Below are 20,992 nucleotides of genomic sequence, written 5' to 3'. Positions count from 1 at the left end.
GTGTGTGGAGGGAGGAATCTCCTAAATGGTGCTCAGGAGGTTCAGAGGCCCAAAGAGTGATTCTCAGTCAAATCAGCCAGCCCAGGGCTGTGGGGTTGCATAAGACCCATTATTGCCAGGGTTTACCCGGGTTACCCCAGCAGTAGAGACCTCTAGCTCTACACTCAGAAGTACACATGGCTGGGGGACCATGTGGTACCAGGAATTGAACCAGGGTTGACTCCATTCAAGGCAAAAGTACTTTAACCCCTGTACCATATATCTGGCCTCAAAAATCTTACTTTTTAACCAGTCATTAGAAGGTTTTGAATTCTGTTACTTTTTAACCAGCCATGAAAAGATTTTGAATTTGTTTTATAATGGCTATTGCAGCCACTAAATAGTTTTATAATATTTCTTGTTGGGTATATTCGTCTGTGATCGCTTATTGAAACTTTGGTACTGGGAATTTGTTTAACAGCTTTTTTTTTTTTTTTAAGGATTTTCCTGTTGAACTGGTCCTAATTGGAATAGCCTTACTACTTCTGCAATCTCCAGCAAGCCAGCAGAAACCAATCTTAAGTCTAGGTAAATTAAAGTACACTCGCTGAGCAAATATACAGACAGAATGAATATTGGCAGTAGTTATTTGAACTATGTATGTTATGCTACCTTATAAAGTTCTGTATGTTTTGAATTTCTGCTCTAGAATTAATAATTGTCACGTTGAAATTTTCCTATTGTCCAATATGGTCTTCCTTTGTGACAGTTTGCACCTACTATAATTTAATTTAATTTAATTTAATGGGTTGTATTAGGATATTATAATTTCATAATTTAAACTGTATAGAAACAGTTCTTCTCCAGTGTCGAAATGGAGTGATGTGACTGATGCCTTCTCCTCTTGGTCAATCCAGTGACGTCGTACTTGATCTTCTGCACTTGCACCATCAGATCCTCGATGGATGCTTCTGATGAAAGTGTATGTGCGTTAGAAGTGCAGACAGTCATTTTAGTCATTCTTCATTTTGGCAGCCTAGTTTGACCCTGAGATTTTAGCAGTCTCTCCTTGCTCGTCCTTCTTAACGCTGCCATACTGGGGGCTCTTCCAGGGTCAGGGGAATGAGGCCTATTTTTGTTACTCTTTTTGGCATACCGAATACACCATGAGTAGCTTGACAGGCTCTGCTGTGCCATTGGCATTTTGGTTTGCTCTTTGCTGGTTGGTACCGCTGCCACCCCCTTGCCATGATGAGGCGGTGAACCATCTAACTGTTCCTTGAAACATGCGACAGTAGAGGCATCAGTGATGTCGGTGTCCTTGTCAACACGAACTTGTCCATAAGCATTGATTCCTTTGAATGCCTAACAACCTGAATCGGACGCTTATGTTTGAATAGATGTGGCTCATTGCTGGGAGTTCCTCCTATCATCATCGTCTATACACCAACATTCAATTACGATGAAGAAATTGAGAAGTTCTACATAGGGCTGGAGAAGTTCTATAAAGAAGACCACACATTCTACGAGGTCATTGTCGGTGATTTTAATGCCAAGATAGGACCGAGAAGGTCACCTGAAGATCTCCACATTGGGACCCATGGCCTAGAATGGAACGATCAGGGTGAGAGACTGTCTGAGTTCATCATGTCAACGAAGACCATCCATGGTAACTCGCAGTTCCAGAATGCCGAATCTAAATATTGGATATGGGAGTCTCCTGGTGGACAGTTCCACAATGAAATTGACCACATCATATTCAATCGAGAGTTTTGCCTGACTGATATTGCTGTTGTCCCAAAATTCCAAACGGGATCAGACTACCATCTCCTTCATGCGGAATTCTACTTTACAGAGCGGGGAGAAAGGGCTGCAAAGTTTAAGAAGAGAACTCCCAGAATGACCACCAACTGGGAGCTCTTTGGCACTGTTGCGGCAATATGGGAAGATACTGTGGTTGACAACATCGACAAGGAATACAATTGGTTCAGCACCTCCATGATTGTGTGAGGAACGCTGAGAGAGAGAAAGCCACAAAACGACGCCTGTCTTCGGAAACTCTCGAGCTCATTCCTCAACGTGGTTTGGCGCAAATCTCAGGTAACCACAAGCTAACAGCTGAGCTCGCAAAGCTGTGCAGAGAAGCGATAAAGGAAGACCTCAAAGAGAGAAGAGCAGCAGTGTTGAATGATGCAGCAGATGCTGGGAAAAGTATTCGCAACGTCCACCTGTCCTTCACCAACTATAAGACCAAGATGACTGCCCTCCAATGTCCTAATGGACCTATCATATCTTCCAGAAGGGCAATGGAGAGGGTTATCCTCGACTTCTACTCGGATCTCTTCGATAGCCATGTCCACCTGCCCACATACAAAATTCCACAGCATGGATATGTCGTTTCGAGTGTTCTCCCTTCCAAAGTCCGACATGCCATTTTATTGGTAATGAAGTGTACAGCACCCAGTACAGATAAGGTCAGACTCGAACACCTAAAGACTCTGCTTCCAGTACTCGTTAGTACACTGGCTCTGCTCTTCACACGCTACCTGTCTGAATGCAAGGTTCCATCCCAGTGGAAAACCAACAGGAGCATTCTGTTGTACAAGAAGGGAGACATCCACGACATCGGCAACTATCGCCCAATCGGCATGTTGTCCGTCATCTACAAGTTATTCACTCGAGTCATCCTGAATAGGATTGGCTGAACAGTAGATGAAGGACAACCATGCGAGCAAACTGGGTTCTGAAAAGGATTCAGCAAGGTCGACTGTATCCACACGGTGACCAAGTTCATTGAGGTTTCGCGAGAGTTCAAGATGCCGCTCTGTCTAACGTTCATTGATTTAAAGAAGGCCTTTGATTCTGTTGAGACTGAAGCAGTCATCAAAGCTCTAGTCAAACAGGGCATTCAAACTCAGTCCATCAGGATCCTCCATGAGCTGTATTATGGATTCACCACCAGGATCTCACCATTCTACAAGGAAATGATCATCGATGTTAAGACAGGGGCTTGGCAGGGCATTCCCATTTCATCGAAACTCTTCAGTGCCACCCCCGAGAACGTCATGCGATGACTGGAATCAGAAGAAATGGGAGTGAAGATAGACTGTCGGCAACTATACCACCTCCACTTCACTGATGATAGTCTTCTAATAACATCAAACATTAGACAAGGGGCATGAATGCTGGCGGACTTTGACTGAGTGTGGAAACTCCATACTGCAGCTGAATCTCGTGAAGACAATGTTCATGAGAAACAGACTGTGTTTCTGATGTTCCATTTGCTCTCAATAGAATGACCATCTCCAAATGCAGCAGTTATGTGTACCTAGGTCGAGAACGCAACATGACGAACGACCTGGCACCTGAGCTGCGCAGGAGGAAGAGATGGCGTGGAATGTTTTCAAGAGCCTCAAAGAAGTTAAGAGGACGAAGAACCTCTTGCTCCAGGCACATCTTTTTGACTCCACCATTCTTCCTGCACTAACATATGCCTCAGAGACTTGGGCCCTACAAAAACAGGATGAGAACGCTATTTGGGTATCCCAAAGAGGATTCGAAAGAGCTATGGTTGGAATATCATGTTTCACTCAAGTGAGAGAAGGAATCCGGAGTTCTGACCTCCGTCTATGATCGAGAATCAGCGACACTGTTTTGTTTGCCAAGGTGTTGAAATCACATGGGCCTGACACGTAATGCGATTTGGAGACCACCCCTGAACTAGAGCTGTTACCGACTGCATTCCACGGGACGTCAAAAGAACACCTGGCCGCCCACCTATAAGATGGTCAGACTTCTTCGTCAAGACCCTGAACGAATGGTTTGAGGCTGTTCGTGTTCCTGGAGCGAGCAGATTCCATTGGGCTACACTAGGACAAGACAGGGATGAATGGAGACGTTATTAGTGCCCACACAAGCAAATCGATTAACAACGCGATGTCAAGTGATACAAGTGATACAAGTGAAACTGTATAGGAATGACATCCAAGTAAATTGAAAAGGCATGTCAGTTTATTCATGGTTGTATAGCAAACTGATAATTAGTATCATAAAATTATTATAATTTTATTATGATTTTAAAGTACTTTTTGTTGGACAAGAGCTCAAGTGGCACTCTTGGATTTGTATTTGGGGGTCATTTGTAGAGGTTTTAGGAGGATCTTGAAGTACTAAGAGGTTGCCCTGTGCCAAGGATCTAACTCAGGACCTAGTTTTTATCATGTAACACATGCACTTTAGTCCTTTGAATTATCTTCTTGGCTCCTTTATCCCCCTTGTAAACCCAATACTAGTCTCTTTGCTAGAGAGTTGTTTTTCTCTGGACATTTCATATAAGTGAATTTTACTTGTTTTTTGACAAGTTTTTTGAATTTTGAGGAAAATTCCAGAGCCCTAGAATAATAATATTTACAATTCTGAAGTTGGACTCCTTTATTGTGGCTCTCTAAAACAATACTAGAGGGTGCACCGTTTCAGCACTTTTATAATATGTATCATTGACTTTTTCTTTTGCCAATCACTGTCTTTGATTTGATGTTATCTTACTTACATGTAATAAGCCTTATTGAAAAATATTAAGCGAGTATGTCAAATTGAAGGTTAGGAAGAACTATTTACTGTTTTGGGGAAGAGTTTTCAAGAATAATACAAGAAAATACTTATTCCATTTTTTTAAATGCACAGCATTAATGCAGTGTTACGCCGCTTAGTTATCAATATTCACCATGATTATAAGTTGCGAGTTGTAAAAATCATATGTGAGAATGTATAAAATAAAATACATAAATATATCGTACTTAAAATTTTTTTTGCAGGGGAGTCATGCCTAGTGATACTCAAGGCTGCCTCCTAGCTTTGTGTTCAGGTTTCACTCCTGATGGGGCTGGGGGACCATCTGGGGTGCCAGGGATCGAACCCGTGCCAGGTGCATGCAAAATAGACATCTTACTGGCTGTACAATTGCTCTGGCCCATTTATTTGAAAAACAAACAATAGATTTTCATATTTCAAGGAAAGTTATGGATTAAGACTAATATGTAGTCCAAAAATACAAATTAATTTTGCTTAAGTAACAGTGCTTGTATGTTTGACATTATGTTCAGATTTGACTTCTAAGTGACATAAAATATTGGCAACCAACTGAAATTTCACACAGTTTCACGTAGTTATTGAAATTTTTTTGTAGAGTGGGGAGATCAATGAATTACTTTGATTAGTATTGCGGTCCATGAATCAGGCCTGTTAGCAAATCTTTAATAATTATGACAAAACGATATACCTTAACTTACTGTCATAACAGCCTAGCGGAAACTGTACTTACTGTTAAGTTATACATTTGTATATGTTTCAGATGTGCAAGTTGAGTTTTCATGTTAAAAAATTATTTGTGTCTATGCTTCTGGGATGTATGTGGTGAGATAGCTCCAGGGGTTGGAGCATATGCTTTGTATGTAGCAGGTCCAGGCTTAATACCTCCTACCACATGTTTCCTTGAGCACCATTAGGAGGGACCTCCAAGCAAAAATTATTTTTGTTTTAATTGGGGATTGAACCCAGGACTTCTTGCATGCAAGGCATGAGCTTTACTCCTTATCTGTTTCCCCAGCCTCTATAAAAATGGGTTCAGTTGTTACTCTGGCTATGGACATTGAAACTATTCTGATCTGCTTCATAGGCCTTACCAGTGAAGGACAGCTCTGTATCACTGTGTTTGTTTATGCAGTTTCTAATGCCATTTGCAGCTGGATTTGTAAAGGATGCTTATTATTCACTGGTTAGAATTTTGATCTTATGGGGGCACAATGACAGTATAGAGGGTAGTGCATTTACCTTGCAATGCAGCTGACCTGGGTTCGATCCTTGGCATCCCATATAGTCCCCCAAGCACTGCCAGGAGTAATCCAGGAGTAATCAGGGGTTACTCAATGTTGGGAGTAACCCCTGAGCATTGCTGGGTAAAAAAAAAAAAAAGGAATTTTGATCGTTTTGACTCTGTTGAGAGCTAGAAGCTGGACTTGACAGGCTGTATTAAAGAATAGTTGAAGTCTTTAGAACATTTATTTTTATTTATTTTTGTCTTTTTGGCGCATACCTGGTATATTTAGGGGTATTCTTGGCTCTGTGCTCAGGAGTGACCCCTGGTAATGTCTCATTTGTGTTACCAGGCAAATCAGGGTCAGCCACATTTAAGGCAAGCTCCTTTGCCTTGTGATAGCTTTCTGCTCCCAAAAGTTAAACACTTTTAACTTTTAATTTATTATCTATTAGCACTTTTTTAATAAATTCAACTAGAAAAGTTGATGTGTACAATTTTGATATATATTTTCTTTAAAGGTGTTATTTAAAGTTTTAAAATAATAACTTTTTCATTCTTCCTGTAAGGATATGGCTACTAACATGTCCAACCCAACTATAAAGGGCAATTAAACATTTTTGGCACTCCATTCATAAGCAAAAAGTATTTTGTGTGACAGTGGTAGTAATTTTTAAAAACGTGAATTGTTGTTTTCTTGGACAGCTTTGAAGCTCCTCTCCTTTGCTGAGGGTCAGAAGATTCCAAAGTCATCCTTGCTCCTCGTGATGCCAGTTCTACAGATCCTATCTTCTACAGCTTTGGAAGACTGCATATCCATGGATGAAGATGGTCCTTCTAGGCAGCAGTTGGCGCTAAACCTTTTGGAACTGGTACAGCAGCAGTGCAATGGGGACGACCACCAGAGGGTAATTAATTGCTTCTTTTCAGTAGGAGTAAAGCAGAGATGTGGGACTTGTGTCCTAGCAGATACTTCTCTGGGAAGTAAGAGTATCTATTTTGGTTGTTGAAATGTAAAATAATTTATTTCTTTTGGTTGATGACTAGTGTTGCATCGTATGATTATAAGCTTATTTATTCTTTTAATTTTTAATTAATTATTTTTTGAAATTTTATTTTAGGCCCCGTGCTTTGCAAACTGTTCTTAGTATTGTTTCATTCGTGAAATATTCCATCACCACACCCTCCACCCATGTGTCAACTTCCCTTCACCATTGACCCAGTGGCCCTCCCTGTGCTAAGCTTCCTACTAAAGACAAGTTCTGTTTTTGTTGTCTCTGGACATTTGTTATTCCCCTATTGTGATTCTTTATATAATGATGAGAGAAGTCATTTTGTGTCTGTTCCTCTCCATCTGACTAGCTCTACTCAGGATGATACAAGTTCTCTAGTTCCATCCACATGGCAGTGAATTTCATGATTCCATTTTTTCTTAGGGTAGAGTAGTATTCCATTGTGTCTGTGTTCCATAGTTTCCTTATCCAATCATCTGTTCTCAAGCACTTGGGTTGTTTCCAGATTTTGGCTATTGTGAAAAGTACTGCAGTGTGAACATGTTTTAACTTCTATCCTTGAACTATATGATCTGTCTGCACTATACACTATTCCTAATAGTTCCTTATTGGGAAACTAATTTTGGAAATGTTGTGTAAATTTTGTTTGTTTTGAGTTTCCAAAATGCATTGATAATTATTGGTCTGGAAGTACCTTGCAAATAATGACATCCTTTTCCTAAATCTGTTTCTTTAACATAGTTGACTATGGAGCCATATTTTTATGTCCTACTGTTTAATACTAGCATATTTTTACAACTGTGACACTACTATAGCACTGTAACACTGTCATCCCATTGTTCATCAATTTGCTCAAGTGGGCACCAGTAACGTCTCCATCTGGAGTCTTGTTGTTACTGTTTTTGGCATATCGAATACCCCATGGGTAACTTGCTAGGCTTTGCCATGAGGGGACACTGCTAAACTGGGAAATTCTTTCTAATGTTTGGAAGATCTGGGATCTGTAAGAACCAAGTGTTCATTTTTTTGAATATGGCAGCTGATATCAGAATCCCTGTCAGAATTCTCTTGATGTATCCGATGTATGCGCCTGCTCTGTGGTCTACGATCGGAACTGCTTCTATTCTTCTGCTAGACACATCCCACTTACCTTTGTTCGTCTCGTTGTTCCTGTTACAGTAATGTGAAAGCATTGTCAATGTCTGGTGAGTGGCAGGATCCAAGGTCTACAATTACCAGATTCTTTCTCATTTTGTATTTTGAGTTTCATCTTAGGTACATTATGTTACTTTGCAACTACTATATTTTATTTGTTTATATTTGGGACACACCCAGCAATGCTTAGGGCTTACTCCTGGCTCTGTGCTCAGTCACTTCTGCCAGTGCTCAGGGTACCATATGTGTTGCTACAGATTAACTAGCATTGGCTGCTTGCAAGTCAAGTGTCTTAACTCCCTGTCCTATCTTTCTAGTTCCCCCACTACTGCTTTCATGCAGGTTAAAGGAGGATTAATGTAGATAAAATTGGCAAAGCATAAAATTCTCCATCAGGAGAAAAATTGCATCAATGTAAGAGCCATAGTATTTCAGTTTTAAAAGCAGAGATTTATATTTCTAATCATACATTTTTAAATATTCTAATAGCAGAAACGCTAGCATTATTCTTAGTACATGCAGCAGAAGCTTAGCACTGTAGCACAGTCGTCCGGTTGTTCGTCAATTTGCTCAAGTGGGCACCAGTAATGTCTCCATTGTGAGACTTGTTGTTACTATTTTTGGCATATCGAATACGCCAGAGGCAGCTTGCCAGGCTCTGCCTTGCGGGCGGGATACTCTTGGTGGCTTGCTGGGCTCTCTGAGAAGGATGGAGGAATCGAACACAGGTCGGCCACGTGCAAGGCAAATGCCCTACCCACTGTGCTATTGCTCCAGCTGAAGCTTACTTATAGAAAAACTAAATGTATACTATAGACTTCCAAATTTCAATTGTTTGGATATTTTGACCTGTAAGTTCACACACAATGCAGAGTATGTGCTTCAACCCTGTGAGCCATCTCCATAGCCTAGCCCCAATTTAAATTTTTGTACTAAAACTCAAAGTAGGTCATTGATTGGCAATAAGAGAGGGCCATTTTTTTATCTGTCCTAAAAGGAATACAAAGTGTTTCCAGAATGTTCTGAGAAAAAAAAAGTGGACTTTTACCTTCCCACTTCGTTTGCCCCTGTTCAACAGTGTTTGAATTCTGAGTGGGAGTGGGGGTTCTGTTCCTTTAAATCACAAAGAGTGTTTATTGCAGATCACCCGAACTCTACTACATAAATGCTCAGATTACTATTTGCTCAGGTGTCTGTGAATCTTGTTCATCTACTGTATGGCTGGATTTTCTCTTCAGCAGCTGGTGAAGGGGAAGAGGAAGAAATACTATTAAACTAAAAACATCCTCCTGACGGTGCTGGGCAGCTTTATTGAGGCTTTGAATGGATATTTGATCAGCTTTTAAAAAAATTTAAGCCATTTACTATAGACTTTTCTTTTGCACCTGCCCAGGACTCAATATTCCAAACATACCTATAAATTCAGCCTGTTCCAAACTCTCTAGGTCTTTGCCCGAGTCTTTGCTTTTGCACATAATACTCTTTTGTCTACTTTGCTTGATCTCTTCATTTTTCCAATCCCAACTAAATTTTTCTCAGCACTCCCTGAGAACTCGTTATTATCTTCTTTGAATCCCAAGTACTTTTTAACATAACTCAATTATGTATTGTCTTAATGTACGGGTTACATATTTGTTCCTTCTGTTTTTATATGCTGTGAGCTTAGTGAGAGGAAGTTTCTTAGCCCTTTTCATACTTTAGCTCTATTTCCTAAAACATTCATTTTTAAACTGTAGCACAAGTGCAACATTTTTGTATTTCCCACTCTAGATATTTCACGTTTATCTGTTTTAGCTTATCATAGATGAGAAGATTAAAAAATATTTTAGCTAGTTATAAAGTTGAGTGTGCACTTATTTTTTTACACCCATTTATAAGCTATGCTGTTCTCTATTTCTTTATCTTGCATCTCCAATACTGATCCATTATTTACCAGACATGAATATTTGGTATTGTTCAAAGACTGTGTGCTTTTGATAAGGATACAAAGGATCATTTTACCATCTGTTTACTAAAAGACCTTTTATGCAAATTTTCTGGAAAAAAAAAGTGGACTTTTACCTTCCCACTTTGTTTGCCCCTATTCAACAATGATTGAATTCTGAGTGGGAGTAGAGGTTCTGTTCTTTTATTTATTTATTTATTTATTTATTTATTATTATTATTATTATTATTATTATTATTTTTTGCTTTTTGGGTCACATCTGGCGATGCACAGGGGTTACTCCTGGCTCTGAACTCAGGAATTACCCCTGGCCGTGCTCAGGGGACCATATGGGATGCTGGGATTTGAACCCGGATCGGCCGCGTGCAAGGCAAACGCCCTACCCACTGTGCTATCTCTCCAGCCCTGGTTCTGTTCCTTTAAATCATAAATAGTGTTTATTGCAGATCACCCTAACTCTATTACATAAATGTACATAAATTAAACTGAAGATTTATTTTATATAAATTTTATGGACTGGAATGATAGCGTAGTGGGTAGGGTGTTTGCCTTGCACATGGCCAACCTGGGTTTGATTCCTCTGTACTGCTCAAGCTACCGAGAGTATCCTGCCCGCACGGCAGAGCCTGGCAAGCTAGATATGTGGCATATTCAATATGCCAAAAACAGTAACAAGTCTCACAATGGAGACATTACTGGTGTCTGCTCAAGCAAATCAATGAACAACCGGATGATAGTACTACAGTGCAGTGCTAATATAAATTTTATAAGTTTATAAAATTTATTATATATAAATTTTTATATAAATTTATTTTACTTAAAAACTACATAAATGAAACTGAAGATTTATTTTATTTTTTAGATTGGTGACTAACTTAATGTTTGATTTATGACTAGAATAAATATTCAGAAGCACAGTTTCTCTTGTGAATGAAAACAAGAATAAATATTTGTATTGTTTCTATATTACTTATATCTGAAAGGAAATAAGATACATTTTTAACTCTCTTCTATCTTTGTCTTCTGAGGGTTTTGTGGATTGCCTTTGGTGATAATAAATCTCTTCCCAGTCTCTTACCTGTTGACCAGATTTTTCATAAGGTATTCTCATAAAGACCTTCTTCAGTTCGATTTCTGCTTCTGTTCTGATGGGTGATTAAATTTCTATTAGAAACTATCCTACTCTTAAAGGTTTTCAAGTTTGTGTTTCCAAATCATCACCCCTTATCAAGCCCAGCCCCACTTATGTTAAACCAGCTTCAGTCACTTATTGATGACTTTAATTTTTTTAATTAGTGAAAACCTGTATTTTCATGTTTTTTTACACCTCTTTAGACATACACATCCTATTAGTCTGTCCATACTTACGGACCCTGAATATTTTTATTTAAAGTGTTTTAAAATAAATATTCTCAACTTCTAATGACTAGATATTTTATAGCCACCTGGTATTGACTTATATTAATTTTTACGATTTCTTCCTGCTTTATTTATTTATCTTGAAGTTTTGGGGGTCCCACCTGGCATACTCAGGGCTTACTCTTGGCTCTGCAGTCAGGGATCACTCCTGGCAGGGACCTTTTGGGGTGCTAGGAATTGAATCAGTGTCAACTGCTTGCAAGGTTGGAGTCCTATCGGCTGTGCTATCACTTAACTATCTGCTCTCTTATTTTTAAAATTGAGACATAATTCCCCTAATGTAGACCTCTTACTTGTTTCATTTTCAGTTTCAATTTTGGGCATCATGATTTGTAAACAGCTATTGCTAGGGTTTCATATGTGAGCTTTGCCAGCACCACACCCTCCATCCAGGGGTCTGCTTCCCTCCACCATTGTTCCAATGTCCCTTCCCCATCCCTCCCTCCTTGGGATAAGCTTCCTACTAAAGACAAATTCTCACCTCTGTTGCCTTGGGGAATTTGTTATTCCCTATTTTGCTTTTTCATATCCTGCTTGTAAGAGAGATCATTCTTAACTGTCCTTCTCATTCTGACTAATTTCACTCAGCACAGTACTCTCCAGCTCCAACCACATAGCAAGGAATTTCATGGTTTCATTTTTTTTTCCTTAGAGAAAAGTTATAGTCCATTGTGTGTATGTACCACAGTTTCTTTATCCAGTCATCTGATCTTGGACACTTTGGTTGTTTCCAAATTTGTGGTATTATGAATTTTGTTGCAGTGAACATAGGAATACAGTTATCTTTCCTTAAATTAAGTTTACAGGCTCTTGGGATAGATGCCCAGAAGTGGAATTACTGGTTCATTTGGAAGCTGAATTCTTAATTTTGGGGGAATTTTCCATGTTGGTCTCCATAGAGTCTAAACCACAAGGCATCACCACCAACAATGGGTAATGGTTCCTTTTTCTCCATGTCCAATGTCAGCATTGGTTGTGAACTCTTTTTTAAATATAGTCTAGTCTCTCTGGTGTGAAGTAATAGCTCATTGTTGTTTTGATTTGCATTTCCCTGACAGTAAGAGATGAAGAGTGCTAATGTATTGGCATTTCACAAAAACTTTTATAGGAATATTCATATTTGTTATAATAGCTGAACATAGACACTACCCCAATGCTAATTAATATTGAATGAATAAATAAAATATGTTTAAACAGTGGAATATTATTTGACAATCAAAAATACTGATATAAGACATGAACTTGAATGAAGCTTGAAATGAACTTGAAATGAATATGAACATGCATGAAACTTGAACTTGAATGAAGCTTCTTCATGAATGAAGGCAATCAGAACACACCATGTATTAATGGTTCCAGTGATTTGAAATGGCCAGCAAAGGAACAGAATATAGTCTAGTGGTTGCTAGTGTCTGGTGTACTGGGAGAATAGGAATTAATGGGTATTGGGTTTTCTTTGGGGGTGATAAGAATCATTTAAGTACACAGTCAACCAGAGTTGATCCTGGAACCACCACCATATGGTCCCTGAGAACCACCAGGACTGAACCCTGAGCACAGAGCCAAGTCTAAGTTCTGAGCACAGTTGGATGTGACCTAAGTACAAAAGTAAACTAAGAAAATAAATAAAATTTGATAGTGACAATGACAATATCATTCTAAGAATAACCAAAATTCACTCATTATAAACCTTAAAAGGATAGACTTTATGATATATGATTTATATCTCTTTAAAGCTTACTAAATGTTATATAAACCTTTTATTTCTGTTCTTTCAATTGTTATCTGTGTCCTTATCTATTAGTCTGTGACAACAGAGGGATTTCTTTTTTTAAAAAAATTTTATTTTATTGAATCACCGTGAGGTACATTAACAAGCTTTCTTGTTTGAGTTACAATCATCACTGTATCACTGTCATCCCGTTGTTCATTGATTTACTTGAGCGGGCGCCAGTAACGTCTCCATTAGTTCCAGCCCCAAGATTTTAGCAGCCTCTCCTTACTCATCTTTCCGGATTGGAGGCTTCTTTCAGGGTCAGGGGAATGAAACCTGTTATTGTTATTGTTTTTGGCATAGCAAATATACCCCGGGGAGCTTGCCAGGCTCTGCTGTGTGGGTGGGATACTCTTGGTAGCTTGCTAAGAGTAGCTTGTCATGGTTAACTGATATCAGCAACAGGGGTAGGAGGCTGGGCTCACCAGGCGGGAGCTTCACATGCATGAGGCTGGGGTCCGAGGCCCAGCAGAGCATGGTGTGGACATCCCCCAAGCCCAAACTGTGTCAGCAGTGCCGTGCTGCTCAAAGGCACCAAATCCCGGAGCCTGAGATCCTTCCTGGTCTCGGCCCTGCTTTCCCCCAACTGTCCTCCCTCCACTCTGACAACTGGAAGCATCAGCACAGTACCCGGTGCCAGGTTCTTTAATGCCATGTGTCAGCACATCACTTTCTTTTCAGAGAATCTTTAAGTCTCCAGTCAGCAACCTGACTCTTCCAGTTTAAATGTCACCAACTCCACGAAGTCTCCCAGACTTCCCCCATCAGCCTCTTCCCCTAGAAAGCATGCCGAGTCCCCGTTGCACTATACTCTAAGGATCCATGTTTTTCAAGATAATCACGTCTCCCCAACAAGTCTCCGAGCCCTTAAGGATGCTTATTCTTAGTGTCTGACCCAGCAGGAGCTTGGAAAGGCGCTTGTTGGTGCTGGAGTGATAGTCCAGCAGGTAGGGTGCATGCCTTGCAGGTTTGATGCCTGGCATCCCATGTGGTCCCTTGAGTTAGTGCCAAGAGTCATCCCCGAGTACAGAGCCAGCAGTAATTCTTAGCATCTCTGGTATGACTCCCAAAACAAAACCCCAAAAAAGGAGTCTGTTGAACCAAGATGGTCTCCTGGTCCTCTGTGGACCCGGACACTGAGGTGACACTGTGGCGGCGAATAGGCTGGGGCCAATGGTCTGGGGCAGAAGGGGCAGGCAGGGGCAGACCTCCGTGTCCTCTCGCCTCTCTCCCACTTTTTGTTGCATGGAGGGGAGCAGGAGGCGTGCTGTGTGAAGAGGTAGAGGATAATTGAAATATAAACATTCGAGAACACCTAAGATAGAAAATGATGACATATACAGACACTTTCTGCGAAAGGACTGAGGTATTTCTCCGCTGCTAGGCTACCCATGTGCTAGCACATTTTTCCTGGTTAGAGTACATGGAGGATGGGCGGGGATGGCCGTCTCCAAGGGAGCGTCCAGGACTGTGCTTCCTGACAGCCCCTCTCGGCCCAGGGCCCCTTCTCAGGGGCTTTCTGATGAGCTCCAGCTCTTCTCCCTGTGTGGGACTCTGGGCAGGCGGCCTGGGGTCATACAGTGTTCAAACACCCATCCCTCTACCAGTGCACATTCCCCACCACCAAGCTCCCCAGTATACCCCTCTTTCCCCCTGCCTCCCTGGCAGACAGTTTCTCACATACTCTCTCTCTACTTTTGGGCATTATGGTTTGCAACACAGATACCGAGAGGCCATCACTTTTGGTCCTTTATCTACTTTCAGCACACCCATCTTTCATCTCCCATCCTGACCAATCCTTCCAACCATCATTTTCTTAGTGATCCCTTCTCTATTCTAGCTGCCCTCTCCTCTGCTCATGGGTCAGGCTTCAAACTATGGGGCAATCTTCCTGGCCCTTGTATCTACCATCCTTGGGTGTCAGTCTTATGTTATTTTATACTCCACAAATGAGTTCAGTCCTTCTATGTCTGTCCCTCTCTTTCTGACTCATTTCACTTAGCATGATACTCTCCATGTCTATCCATTTATAAGCAAATTTCATAACTTCATCTCTCCTAATAGCTGCATAATATTCCTTTGTGTAGATGTACCAAAGTTTCTTTAACCAGTCATCTGTTCTAGGGCACATGGGTTGTTTCCAGATTTTGGCTATTATAAACAATGCTGCAATGAACCTAAAAGTATAAATGTCATTTCTACTGTGCTTTTTTGGTATATATTCCCAAAAGTGGAATTACAGGGTCATATGGAAGTTCAGTTTCTAGTTTTTGAAGGAATGTCCAAATTGTTTCCAGAAAGACTGGACCAGTCAGTATTCCCACCAACAGTGAAAGAGCGTCCCTTTTCTCCCACAACCACACCAGCACTGGTTGCTTTTGTTCTTTTGAATGTGTGCCGTCTCTGTGGTGTGAGATGATATCTCATTGCTGTTTTGATCTTCATCTTTCTGATGATTAGCGATGTGGAATGTTTTTTTTTTTCATGTGCCTTTTGGCCATTTGTATTTCTTTTTTGAGGAAACTTCTGTTCATTTCTTCTCCCCATTTTTTGATGGGGTTGGAGGTTTTTTTCTTGTACAATTCTACTAGTGTCTTGTGTATCCTGGATATTAATCCCTTATCAGATGGGTATTGGGTAAATATTCTTTCCCATTCTGTGGACTCTCTAACACAGCAATGTCTAATTAGTCTTCACACTGTAACTGGAATGAATTATCAGATTTTCAGTCAGTATAATGTCTCTGTCTTATCTTGAACCATTTGGACACTTCGCTTCCCTTCCCAAACTTCTACCCACTTTTCCCTGCCTGCACTACTTTATTACTGTAAGGAATCATTTTTTTTTTTGTATCTATTTAAGCATAACATCTTTGGGTATCATTTTAGTTTAGTGCTGTCAGGCATTTTGATTTTTTTATTGAAGATGTTATTCACAATTATTAATGAATCCCCAGACTCCAGTTGGACCAACTCTATTCCTACTGCTTATTATAGAAATGAATTATTCTCTGTTCAAGTTTACATCTGCCAAGACTGCCTCAGACCAGGGCTGGAACTGGGTAAATGCCGTGCTTTTCACATTTTCCTTCTCTTAAATTCTTAGTAATAATGGGTTTTCCCCGACTCTCTTGCCCCTGAACGTTGTATTTTAATACTTTTTAAAAAATGACTCTAAATCTGAGGGAATAATAAACATGAAGAAAAGTTGTGATATTGTAAAGCTCTGTTTAACAACTCTTTTCTTTTTTGCATAATTCTGTTTAATATGTAGAAAGGTTTGAGACAGGAACTAAAAATTTTGTATATTTTTTTGGAAAGGATTTCTGTTTTGTTTTTGAGTTGTGGCCACACCTACCAGTACTTAAAGCTTTCTCTGGTTCTGTGCTCAGAGATCACTCCTATCAGTCTTGGGCGACCATCCGTGCCAGAGATTGTACCCAGGTTGGCCACATGAAAGTAAAGTGCTCTACTGTTGTATTATTTTCCTGGCCCAGAAAGGTTGATTTCTTGCAAGAAAATATTAAAAGTCAATGAATGTCCGAAACTTATTTGACTTTTTAAGTGTGTGTAGTTCGGGGGCTCAAACCCAGAATACAAGCCATGTGCTTAATCACTGAGCCACATTTGCAACCTATTTCAGCATGCATATATATATATATATATATATATATATATTACATATACGTATGTATATTTATCTTACACCTTATTTTATGTCTATTTTTTTAGCTCTCCCACAAACTTGTGTTTCCCATAACTGGCATGTATGGATCAATATTTACAACCTGGAGGATCCTTGAAGTAATGAGAGAAGAGTCAGCAGCAAGGGACTGGTTGGCTTCAGTTCAGTCCTTGCTCCCGATTACTACAGAGATCCCTGTGCACGTTTTTCTTCTGCTGGCATACCTCCTTGTTGAAGATAAAGGACAGAATCTTCATCAAATACTGAAGGTCACTACAGAATTAGCCCAAGCAGATTCTTCTCAGGTAAGGAAAGAAAACAGCAGAACAACAATGGGGTAAAACCTGTTGGAGATACGTGTTATTCTTACTTTCTTGGGGGCAGGGGAGTGGGGCGCACAACTGATAGTGCTCAGGGTTTGCTCCTTAGTCTGAGCTCAGGATGACTTCTGGTGGGGCTAGTGGACTGTATGGGGTACCGGAGATCAAATCTGCAAGGTAAGCACCTTGCGTACAGTGCTATCTCTTTGGCCCCTGTATGTATGGATGAAGATTTTTAAAATTTTAAATTATGGGGTGAATTTTTGTTTTTCTTCTCCTTATTTTCCCAAATTGTTCATTTTCCTCTGAGTTGTCTATGCTGAAGGACTCAAATGTTTCTTTATTGGGCAGCACTCTTTGCCAGTAAATCTGCATCTCTTATTTTTCTAATATTTTTGTGTATTGGTTGCTTTTCTTATTTGAAGTGATCCCATATCCACCCCCACCTCATCCCACACCTCCCCCTGCCTCTGTGGCAGACAATCTTCCCCATACTCTCTTTTGTATTGCTTGTTATGAATAGCATAAGTTGTTGCATGGCCATGAGAGCTACCACGTGCTCCTGGAATTCTAAAATTTTAGATAGTTAGGGTCTGGAGAAATCTCTTCTGTGAGCTGCTCAGTTTGGAGATTCTTTTGTGTGTCTTTGGATCATGGCAATTAAGGAGCTTAAGTAGCAGTCTGGGCCAGTTTGTGGGTGTGAACTCCAGGGTCCTATAGAGCTGGGGAGCGGGGATTGAGAAAGACTGGCCCGTCCCTTATCCCTTGTGGACTGGAATTTGCTGTCACTGAACCGCGTACCTGCACTTTTCATTGGGTTCTGGAAATTGGCTGCCGTTGGGGGGTTTTTAGGGGGCAGGTAGAGGGACAATGCCTGCCCCTGTCTGAGGCAACTGAAGCCAGCCTGGCTTAAGGTCCGTAGGCATATCTGCAGCAAGCTGCTTGGTTTGGAGATTTTTTTTTTTTATTGAATCACCATGTGGAAAGTTACAAAGCTTTCAGGCTTAAGTCTCAGTTACACAATGCTCGAACACCCATCCCTTCACCAGTGCACATGTTCCACCACCAAGAACCACAGTAAACATCCCCCCTACCCCCCCACCTTCCCATCCCCCATCCCGCCTGTGTAGCTGATAAATTTCACTTTACTTTCTCTTTACTTTGATAATATCAATATTTCAACAAAAAACTCACTATTATTATTTGGAGTTTCTCCCCCGCAAAGTTGGAGCTGCTGGAAAGGAAGCATTTGATAATTTGTTTTCCATTGCTGAGAATGAAGAGATATGAGGTCGTGTGGCCACAATAGCGGCTTCGAGGTTTTGGATTTCTGTATTTTAGTATTTTAGTAACTAAGTCCAGAGAAATTTCTGCCAGAAGTTGCATCATTGCTAGCTCGTACCTCTCTGCTACATTATATTCCACATATGAGTGCAGTCTTTCTATGTCTGTCTCTTTCTTTCTGACTCATTTCACTCAACATGATACTTTCCATGTTGATCCACTTATATGCAAATTTCATGACTTCATCTTTTCTAGCAGCTGCATAGTATTCCATTGTGTAGATGTACCAAAGTTTCTTTAACCAGTCATCAGGTTTTGGGGCACTCCGGTTTTTTCCAGATTGTGGCTATTGTAAACAGTGCTGCAATGAACATAGAAATGCAAATGTCATTTCTACTATACCTTTTTGCCTCTCCGGGATATATTCCTAGGAGTGGTATTACTGGGTCAAATGGGAGCTCAATTTCTAATTTTTTGAGAATTGTCCATATTGTTTTCCAAAAGGGCTGAACAAGTTGGCATTCCCACCAGCAGTGAAGAAGAGTCCCTTTCTCCCCACATCCACGCCAACACCGGTTGCTTTTGTTGTTTTGGATGTGGGCCAGTATCTGTGGTATGAGATGGTATCTCATTGTTGTTTTGATCTGCATCTCCCTGAAGATTAGTGATGTCGAGCATTTTCTCATGTGCCTCTCAGCCATTTGGATTTCTTCTTTGGGGAAGTTTCTGTTCATTTCATCTCCCCATTTTTTGATCGTGTTGGCAGTTTTCTTCTTGTGGAGTTCAACCAGTGCCTTGTATATCCTTGATATCAACCCCTTATTGGATGGGTATTGGGTAAATATCCTTTCCCATTCTGAAGGCTGTCTTTGTACTTTGGTCACTGTATCTTTTGAGGTGTAGAAGCTTCTTAGTTTAAGGTAGTCCCATTTATTTATCTCTGTTTTCACTTGCTTGGCCAGTGGCGTGTCAGCTTTTTGTGTGTGTCTCTGGATCATGGCTCTTAAGGAACTTAAGTAGCAGCTTAGGGCAATTTGTGGGCGTGACTTCCAGGGTCCCATGGTGACCGGGGAAGAGAGGGACTAGCCCATCCCATATCCCTTGAGGCCTGGAGTTTGCTGTCACTGAACCCTCATACCTGCACTTCTCATTGGGTTCTGGAAGTTGGCGGCCACTGGGGTTTTTAGGAGGCAGGTGGAGAGATGGTGCCTGCCCCCGCCTGAGGCACCCCAGTGAAGTTGGCCTGTCTTAAAGTCCGGGGGAATCTCTGCACTGCTCACTTCAGAGATTCTTTTGTATGTCTCTGGATCATGGCCCTTGTATCCATCTTTTCCAGAGAAATTAACTATTGTCATGTACCGTGTAGGGCGTGCCTGCTCGCCAGTAGCTGGCCGTGCCATTGGCCCTAACTACAGCTTTTGATCTCTTTTGAGATTTATGGGTCTCTGGAATAAGACCAATAAATGAGCTGAGCAGAGGTAGATTGGTGGGTATGGCTCCCACATACCTAACTTTTGGCCGTTTAATTTCTTTTTAATTTCTTGGTAAACTTGGCCCCAAGTTGTTGGGTTTGGCCAAAGGCACAGTGGCAATTTTGGGGTATCAGGAAATCTGAAGGCACCACCAGGCTGGTACAGGTTGGCCTGCTGGTGACTCACCCCTCAGGTACAGGTTGACCTGCTGGTGGCACCATACCCACAAGATTCGTATCTTTTTGTTCTAATATTGATCTTTTAAGATAAATGTAGGTGAATTAATCTAGGATTAAGTTGCCTTAGTAGTAGGCATTAATCTCTTTCCAACTCTTGTAATTTGATCCTATCTTCAATCAGTTACTTAATAAACTAAGAAAAATATCGGGACCTTGCTATACAAGGCACTAATCAATCTGCTGGCAAGTGAGGGTAAGCACTGAATCTCCCTATCTGTACAGATCTTAGTATATAAAATGAAAGCAGGGGGCATTTATAAGATGGCCCCTCCTCCTCTTTGTATATATCTTAAAATTTTAATTTATTGAGATTTGAGCCGATAGCGATAGCACAGTGGGTAGGGTGTTTGCCTTGCATGCGGCCGACCCGGGGTCTATTCTTCTGTCCCTCTCAGAGAACCCGGCAAACCATCGAGAGTATCCCGCCCACATGGCAGAGCCTGGCAAGCTACCCGTGGCGTATTCGATATGCCAAAAACAGTAACGGCAAGTCTCACAATGGAGATGTTACTGGTGCCCGCTCTAGCAAATCGATAAACAACGGGACGACAGTGTTATAGTGCTAGAGATTTGAGCCATAACACATAACCTGTGTGAATTCCAATGTAACGTTTGAACTTTTAGTTTAAAATTTAGTTTCGGGAGAGATTTTTCCTACCATAGTCTGTACTTATAAGAAATGGGAATGCCATCTATTTCTGTAATGTAGTGTTTTTTCTGGAAATTGCTGTTCAAGGCATGTCTTTTGTCTTCTGGGTGGTTTTTTTTTTTTTTTTTTTTTTTTGGTTATGCTGTTATAACAATTCTTGCCTTTCTGCTACTGTGAGTTATGTTATTTTCCCAAATTTTGATATAAATCATTCGAACTGTCTTAAGAGATGCCGGAATAACAATAG

At 40.7% G+C, this 20,992-nt stretch overlaps 1 protein-coding gene across 2 annotated transcripts in view; it reads left to right on the top strand.

Moving 5' to 3' along the window:
• The window catches only part of FOCAD (focadhesin), a 323,158-nt gene that overhangs the window by 107,327 nt on the left and 194,839 nt on the right, over nt 1–20,992 (top strand). For both annotated transcript variants that reach the window (XM_055131110.1, XM_055131118.1), the window contains exons 9-11: nt 480–567; nt 6,497–6,699; nt 16,829–17,086. In XM_055131110.1, coding sequence (XP_054987085.1) covers nt 480–567; nt 6,497–6,699; nt 16,829–17,086 — 549 coding nt within the window. The remainder of the gene's footprint in view (nt 1–479; nt 568–6,496; nt 6,700–16,828; nt 17,087–20,992) is intronic.

The sequence above is a fragment of the Sorex araneus genome, chromosome 1 (genome assembly GCF_027595985.1).
Source record: "Sorex araneus isolate mSorAra2 chromosome 1, mSorAra2.pri, whole genome shotgun sequence".
Lineage (NCBI taxonomy): Eukaryota > Metazoa > Chordata > Mammalia > Eulipotyphla > Soricidae > Sorex > Sorex araneus.
This window is presented reverse-complemented; position numbering and strand designations above follow the sequence as displayed.